General features: G+C 39.9%; 1 protein-coding gene across 1 annotated transcript in view; it reads right to left on the bottom strand.

Annotated features, from left to right (window-relative positions):
- Window positions 1-8,870, bottom strand: part of LOC103357846 (gamma-glutamyl hydrolase-like) — a 21,568-nt gene that overhangs the window by 6,233 nt on the left and 6,465 nt on the right. The window contains exons 3-6 of the mRNA XM_008282572.1: window positions 6,372-6,422; window positions 5,788-5,872; window positions 5,455-5,593; window positions 987-1,093 (exon numbers count right to left, since the gene is read on the bottom strand). Of these exons, the coding sequence (XP_008280794.1) occupies window positions 987-1,093; window positions 5,455-5,593; window positions 5,788-5,872; window positions 6,372-6,422 (382 nt within the window). The remainder of the gene's footprint in view (window positions 1-986; window positions 1,094-5,454; window positions 5,594-5,787; window positions 5,873-6,371; window positions 6,423-8,870) is intronic.

Below are 8,870 nucleotides of genomic sequence, written 5' to 3'. Positions count from 1 at the left end.
GTTGGTCTCGTAAACCAAAGATCATGGGTTCAACCCCCATCCATGCCTACTTTATGTGTCGTTTACAGAATTGGATGAGAGGATCTCTGATTCTGAATAATCCCGTTTACAAATGGAGTCAGGCTAGTACGTGTAAGCACAAAACAGTAGAGGATGGTTACCTTGAATACATTTGGTAGAAACAACTGAACAATGAGTACATTTTCTATAGTTAAATATGAAACTTGGGAATAATATGACGACATGACAAACAGTGTGATCATATGTAACTGAGGATATTTGAACCTGACTCTCCTAAAACTGCAAAACAGAAAAGAAAAGCAAAATCTTGAGCATGCAGGCACATGTACAGACTAAATTTTGAAAAAGAAAGTATAGTAAGACTGGAAACACTGGAAAACACTGTAGAACACCCCCTATTAGCTTAAACACAACATCAAACCTGCATAAATGCACCAGACAGACAACACGTCACCTCACTGTCACCACAGTACACCGTGTCCAATCTCACTAAAAGCGGATTTTCAGTTAGTTTTAAGCTATTTAAAGAACAAATACACTATTCTCCCCCCAGCTAAGATGCCCACAGTCATGTCATTATATTGACATTGATATGATTATACTAATTCAGAGACAGTTTTGTTAGTTTTTTTTAACTGTGAGCTTGTTTAAAGGAATAGTTATATGTCTACTGTGCTGCCTTCTGGCCAGCAGAGGGGACTGACATCCCACTTCAACTCATGGTACAAATGCAGTGCATGCTTTAGGACAATTGTCGGACGCAGCCTCTCATAAGTCCAGGATCAGAGCGGTGTGTGCTGGACATTGTTTGACAGTAAAGCAGACACATTGTTTAAAGCATACTGATGTTTTCACTTTAAAGAGGCACAACATGACAGACTGAAATATATATATAGAGGTGATGTTTTCATGAAGAAGCAGGAAGAAAAAGAGTGACAACACAAAAGACAGAGAGCAGAAAATACCTGCATCGACAGACTCCAGCTGTGGAAGTTGGAAGTGATGTTTTCATCGGCCAGAGAATGCAGCAGGTCCTTGGGAAAGCTCCGGAACAAACGGCTGGACTGGGCCGCTGGAAGAACACAGCATAGAGGACATTTAATTCAAAAGAGTTGTTTCACACAATTTTACAACTGAAATGAATCCTTTATCAGAAGGACCAAAGGTGAGGGCTGGCTAAATACACTAAAGGATGACTTAAAATACTGAACTTAATACTTATATATGTTGTCGTGTGGTTAGCCTACAAGCTTGGCACATCTAAAAATTACTCTTACAGAGGATAATGTGTCATTGCGTTGGTTACAGCCCAGTCTTGCTACACTGTGCACCACAAGAGATACCGCTGTGGGTCGAACCCATATTTTCAAAGTCACTGAAGGAGGAAGTTTAGCATCTTAAGAAATCTGCAAGCCAGTTTCCCATAAAGGAGATCTCACTTCAGCTATCTAAAGAAAAAAAACAAAACCCAACAATAACCCAAGAGAGAGCTGCAGGCTTTACTGAAAAGCCTCAGTGGACCCGAACAGGACATTTCAGGTCTTACTTTTACATAAAGTGGAATATGTAACTGTGAGGACAGTGTTTTGGATTACCAGAGGTCTGCACCACAAAGTGAGATTGGTGGATTATCTAACTGTGCTTGGGATCACGTCAAAACAGCCTGTACAACTGAACTGTCAGATCCCTGGAAACACTGAGCCGTCATTCCCACACTGTGCTGACAGGAACACACATAATAGAGATATCATCAGACAGAATAAAAGCACTATACTACCAATTCTTATAACAGTCACTGTGCCTGTTTATACCCTAAGGCTTAGTTTAATAATTGGAAATTAAAACATCTAATTCTGTTTTAGTAACATTAGACTAGTTGTTACCTGCAGGTGTTGCAATAATACCAATAACAATTAGCATAGCATTACAAGGTTGAGGCGAGAAAAAAAAAGTAAAAAATTATCCCTCTTGTCACGTATCTAATCAAATGTTCAGCACGTCCCCAGAGAAGTCATCGATTTTTTAATCTATTGATCTACTGCTCTGGATCTCAGTGTTTGTATTTCCATCGTATCACATTTCACACAATCGACTGTGATTGAAACCGAAGCCGTTTCTTGTTTGACAGCGCATAACTGAGCTATAATTTAAATGAAACGCGAGGATTTTTAATGCAGTCCAAGCTGCTGGAACTCTGCAGCAGTCTATTAAGAGATGCTGTTTAGTTTCATCTTCATTACAGTAAATCACGGGACACTTGTTTGGTTGTTAGATAACAGCGCCATAAAACTACGCCTCAAACTGGAAGTCTACCAACAGAAATAAGCTTCCGAAGATCCCCGATGCTCTCTGAGAGGTGTTTTATTGCCGTTTCATGAACTGCGTGTTAAGTACTTAATTCATTCTCGCACAGCGCAGCTTTTAATTAACAGCAGGACAGGTAAAGCCCAGTTTCTAACAGAGTCATCCAGGGTGGCCGATGGTATCTTCAGTTAGCTCCAGTTAGATCCTGACTGAGCTGAATTTGCGTCATATGAGAGAGTCAAGCACATGAGTATAAAATGGCGAGATTAAAAACACACATAAGGAGATATGCCATGAGTATTGGTGATTACTGATAGAGCAGCAATAATGTGTGGAGTCCCACAGGGATCAGTTCTTGGGCCCCTTGCTCTTTAATCTGTACATGTCACCCCTACTTCAAATGTTGCAAAACTCTCGGTTTGCTTATCATAGTTACCCAGACATCAACCACATCTATCTCGCATTCTTGCGAAATGACTGCAACCTTATAGACTTGCTTTGTCATCGTCTTGAGGAAGTACTGGGTGCAACAACACTTCCTTCAACTAAACAAAGGCAAAAAGAATTCAATGTGTCAACCTTATCTTGAGTCCTCAGCACTAAACAGCTAACAGCTGGGTAAAGAATAATGACGCAATCACTGATAAGGATCTAAACTTCAGCAGCCAGTGCACTCCTTACTGGCCTTCTTTATACACCAGTGGACATTTGCAACTCATTTAAAACGACACACAACTCATTTTTTAGAACTCTGTTGGCCTTTGTTTGGTTTTGTTTGGTTCTTTGATTTGGCAACACCCACCAGCTCTGTTTTGTTTGTGGTATTACCACCTTTTCTTTTGTTAATTTTGTCACTAAGCAAGAGAGAGAGAGCACACGTCACTCTGATTCTAAGATTCCTGCACTAGCTCTATGGTAAATATGAGACTTACTTTTTTTTTCAAGTCAGTCTAGGAATGATCTCGGGATTGTTTGATGAATACAAGCCTGGAAAGCATCTCAGATCAGCAGGGACTGGTTGGTTCCACCTCCACTTGAGTTAGATTTGCCCTAATGTGGCCATTTTAACACTAAGCTGAAGCTATTTTCTATTTTATTGTATACTTAATCTCTTACATGGTCTAATGTGTCTCATGTCTTGTCTTTTTGTAGTCAGTTTGCATTTTTTTTATAAATCCGTGTCCACTGTCTCCAACTTTGCAATTGCCTGTGACGCACTTTGAACAATCTTTGCGTATGATAAGCCGAAAAAACTTCCTTGTTTTTGCGTAACTACGTTGAGATGCAAAACGTTGTACTGAGCCTTGTAATTTACACTGAATCCAACCACATGTCAACACCATGTGAGACACAGTTTGACAGCAACGCTCAGAAGAAAATGTTTAGCAGGGTTCCTATGAAAGAAATCCCAAACAAAAATTACATTTTTATCTTCATACATCAACAAATATACTCCAATCTAAAGCAGAATTAAAGTATTCTCTGTCTCCATCAGCACTATGGAGCTGCTTTACTCCTCATTCACATGCATAAAGACATCTGAACTCATGCAATCTGCAGCTCGCTCTTCTAGCTTTCGTGTATTTTGCTTTTTTCGCTTTGCCACAACTTTTATTTTTTTTCAAATATAGATTAAGTGATTTATCAGAATGCAAGTAAGGCTTTGTTTAATTAATAGGTTGTAAACTCTCCATCTGCAGCCTCTCAGTATACGCTTAGATCACAAACCACCAAAAAAACACCCATCTATAATCAGTTACATTTTCCAATCCAGCACCTGGATCAAACACTCGTTTACCTTTTGTACTTTCATACATGCCAAGCTGGTAAAACACACACAGACTGTGAGTTTACAGCTACACTTTGGAATCATACTGTGGCTGTTCACCGCAGCGTTGTACGTTTCTACGCCAAATCCCAAACACAAACAAAAATATTGAATTTTGTTGTGTCAGGGGGGATTTCGTGGACGGTTTTCAGTTCTGCTGCTTTCATGCCATCGTGATCACAGCACAGTTGCATCATTTGTGTTCCTGGGAGCACAAATAACTCATTGGATGGAAGAGTTCTAACTCTTAGCAAAGAAGACGGCACGTGAGAGGCTGTTATGGTGTTTCAGTGTTGTCCAATCAACCCTTCTTTTGAGTGTGTGTCCAATTCTGGTTAGCCAAAGCAAAAATTTCTCGACCAGCCCACGCCCAGCGTCCTGTAGTTCTGCCTACATCATCTAAGTGTGCAGGGTGTGTAAGACTGGTGATGACTAAGAGCAGATATGGAAGGCATGCCATCGCTCATAAATCACTATAATGACACAATTTATCAGCAGGAAACTGTTACAAAAGAACAAATCATTGGATTTTCAAATTTACGACAGTCTTTGAACTACTCATTTGGACTAAATCAAAGGCAAAAATTGTTATATTATATCAAAATCACCTTATTTTACGGGTCTTTTAAAAAAAAAAAAAAAAAGCCAAAAATACATTTTTGACACGAACAAGATTCTGCAAAGTCGAAAAATGATGCATTTCTCATCGCAACCGTGAAGCCATTGTTGAGTCAGATACAACCAACAGTTACGTGACAAAAATTCAAGGACTACACAGCTAAACTAGGCTGAACTGCAGGCTATGTAGACACAAAGCAGGCAGAAAATGGACAAGCATGGAAACAAATGAAAAAAATGTAAATAATAAAATATCTATAAGATGTGGAGCCCCGATTTTTGTAGAATAATTAAAGAAATTCAACCATTTAAAAAAAAAAATCTATGGTATTATAACTGTCATGCTGCACAGACGACATGTTTTGAGCTCTCTTTACTTCTAGCCGTGGTTGTGCTGTTTTCAATGAGGTGAATAATGCAGTGAAAAATGAGCCCACAGTCAGGAAAAATGTGAGAGGTGCAAGAAACACTCAAAAACTACTCAGTTCAGAGGGTTAAACTGTAAAAAAAAAAAAAAGACATGAAGCACATTTTTGTTGACGGAATACATGAGATTGAGACGTGCATCCAAGCCGAGAAAGGAAACAAGCAGAATGCAGAAGCTACATGATATTAGGTTACCAAAGAAGACGCACTCAAACTAAAGCACAGCAACTGCAGAAGACAGTGAGGGAGTAAAACACCTGGTGTGAAGGTGAGAGGTAGAGCCACAGCCTTGGTGTCGGTGAGCGTGAGCAGGTTTTTGTTGGCCGTGAGGACGGACAGCTGCTGGAAGCCCTGGCAAGTTCCCCAGATAGGGAAGTAGTCCCCGGCATCGTTGGCCTGCAGAGGATAAGACAGTGAGGAACGGGGAGGGAGAGGGAAGGTGTAAGGCCATTTTTTAACCTAAATCTGTCTGTTTAGGTGCTGCATTCCGTCTTGTTACTGTCCCTCCGCCGCGGCTTAGCGGGGATCACTGCCTGAGCGATATCCTGAGCCGGCACTTGATCTCGGCAGGCACTTGCCGATACTCGTACCTTCAGAGCCAAGTTGTAAAAGATCTTGGCGGCTCGGCTGAACTGTGATGTCTGCAGATCTACATCTCCTCCCGGCAGCAACAACCTGAGGAGACACTTCCATGTTAGACGGTCTATGCTGGGAAATGCTGACTGCTGTCTGAACATCGTGCACAATAACTGCAACAAATACGCTTCGAATTTACAGAACATGTCAAAATTACAGGCGAATAACAGTGAGGACGTTGTTGCTGTAGCATTCAGTTGACTTATATGGTTTCTTGCAAAACCGGAGGGATGTGACTGATGTGCAGCTGTGAGCAAACTTCTGTAGAAATTGCAGAACTTGTCTGCCACCTTCTCAGCCTGATAACTACATAAGATGCTCTCTCGTAACACCAAGCAACATCACACAACAACAATTGTTCTGGAACAGACCAATAAATGGTTGAACTTCTTACTGTTTTTATTATCTGTTTGTAGGAGTGTGTGCGTTTTGACAGTTTTTAGTGTTTTGGGGGTTTCGTGCATACACATTAAAACCTGTAGTACAAGGTAAAGCTCAAACCAGGAAGTTACTGTACTTTTGTCAGCACTCGACTCACCCGTTTACTGAGTAGAATATCTTAGCATACTCGTCTTCTGTGCGATTGATCCTGGGAACACACAAAAGGCACAAAAAGAGTTAATTCTATGTACTGTTCTGGATAATTCAAAGCATTAATTAAAATAATCATGTTTTTAAAAAAGGCACATATGAGTGATTTCATAACATGAAATACCTTCAAAGCGTAATTAAGATACAACTCAACGAATACAACATGAGGAAGAAGCAGTTTGCAACCATAAATGGAGTTTAAAAGATTGTCCAATCACACGGTGAGCTACTGAGATCTCATTAGCAGAGGCTCCGCCCACTTCAAACCACATTCAGCACCATGACTGAAACTGCTGTGAGTTTGACAGGGGTGGCAGACTGAGGGATGAGTTTAACAGGATTATTTGCTCTTTTGAATATTTTTTAGCAGGACTCCTATAAAAGGAATCCCACTCAATCCTGTGAATAAAAAGTTCAGAATTATCACTTAAATTTTCAGCATCATGGTGATCGTTGACATTACAGACTATACACTGAGCTCCATGTATGTGCTATTTATTTAGAAGATGTACATCACTACTATGCAGCAAGAAAGGCAGGATGGTGGACTAACTCTCCTAAGCTTCAAATTTTATAAATGGTTTTTCACTTTGAGGCCTTTAATAATGTGGTTATAATTTGATGCACACGTGTCCTGGTGAGCTCTGGAGGTTCGCCTCATATTCTATTCCCAACTTTTTGCATTCTAATATTTAAATCCATTAATGCCGTCTGAGATTTGGTCCGATTATCTCATATTTACTTTCTACATGGAGGAAGGCTGAGAAATTGGCTGGTTGTTGCGCTGTGAGCGGCCCACATTTTCCAATATTTAACAATGACAAATTGTTGATTGGCGACCAACTTGTTCATTTTCCTGATTGGGAAAGAAATAATATTCACACACTTGGTGATATGTATGGGGAAAGGGGGGCTACTTGTTTTTCAGGACATATGTGCTGAGTTTGGCACTCCACGTACCTCTTTTTTCTTTTTATTTTTGTAATGTACACATGCCTGACTTTATTTTTCCTATCTGAAATAAAATAAAAATTTGATCACAAACAAAACAGTACGAATACAACATGAGGAAGAGGCAGTTTGCAACCATAAATGGACTTTAAAAGATTGTCCAATCACACGGTGAGCTACTGATAGGGTGAAGTTCATCTCATTAGCAGAGGCTCCGCCCACTTCAAACCACATTCAGCACCATGACTGAAACTGCTGTGAGTCTGAAAGGGCTGGCAGACTAAGGGATGAATGTGATAGGATTTATTGCTCTTTTGAATATTTTCTAGCAGGATTCCTATAAAAGGAGTCCCATTCAAATGTGTGAATTAAAAAAAAACTCTGAATTGTTACTTATATTCCCAACATCTTACTGGTAACTGACATTAGATGTTATATAATGATCTGTATTTAGAAAAAGTACATCAGCACTATGTAGCAAGAAAAGGCAGGATGGTGGCCTAACTCTCCTAAGCTTTAAATTTTATAAATGGTTTTTCACATTGAGGCCTTTAATATTGTGGTTATAATTTGATGCACATGTGTCCTGGCGAGCTCTGGAGGTTCGCCCCATATTCTATTCCCAACTTTTTGCATTCTAATATTTAAATCCATCAATGCCGTCTGAGATCTGGTCTGATTATCTCGTATTTGCTTTCTACATGGAGGAAGGCTGAGAAATAGGCTGGTTGTTCCGCTGTGAGGGGCCCACATTTTCCAATATTTAACAATGACAAATTGTTGATTGGCAACCAGCCCATTCATTTTCCTGATTGGGAAAGAAATAATATTCACACACTTGGTGATATTTATGGGGAAAGGGGGGGTACTTGCTTTTCAGGACATATGTGCTGAGTTTGGCTCTCCACGTACCTCTTATTTCTTTTTTATTTTTGTAATGTACATATGCCTGACTTTTTTTCCTACCTAAAATAAAATAAAAATTTGATCACAAATAAAAACAAACAGTACGAATACAACATGAGGAAGAGGCAGTTTGCAACCATAAATGGACTTTAAAAGATTGTCCAATCACACGGTGAGCTACTGATAGGGTGGCGTTAGTCTCATTAGCATAGGCTCCGCCCACTTCAAACCACATTCAGCACCGTGACTGAAACTGCTGTGAGTCTGAAAGGGATGGCAGACTGAGGGATGAAGGTGACAGGATTATTTGCTCTTTTGAATATTTTCTAGCAGGACTCCTATAAAAGGAGTCCCCCCTCATAAGTGTTAAAAAAACAATTCTGAAATACTATGTAAGATGGCATTGGATGATCTGCACTGACCTCTTGTCATGTGCTATTTAGAACACTGTCTGACTTGACAAAGTAGTTTGCAGCATGTCAAAGGGGTTGAAGGACTGCAGCATACTGACTGGTATACAGCCCATAATACTCCAAACAGACGAAGTGTACACATTACAAAATACTGTTTCAGGGTTATCACCTGATGA

This window comes from Stegastes partitus, unplaced genomic scaffold (genome assembly GCF_000690725.1).
Source record: "Stegastes partitus isolate 25-593 unplaced genomic scaffold, Stegastes_partitus-1.0.2 Scaffold277, whole genome shotgun sequence".
NCBI classification, from domain to species: domain Eukaryota; kingdom Metazoa; phylum Chordata; class Actinopteri; family Pomacentridae; genus Stegastes; species Stegastes partitus.
This window is presented reverse-complemented; position numbering and strand designations above follow the sequence as displayed.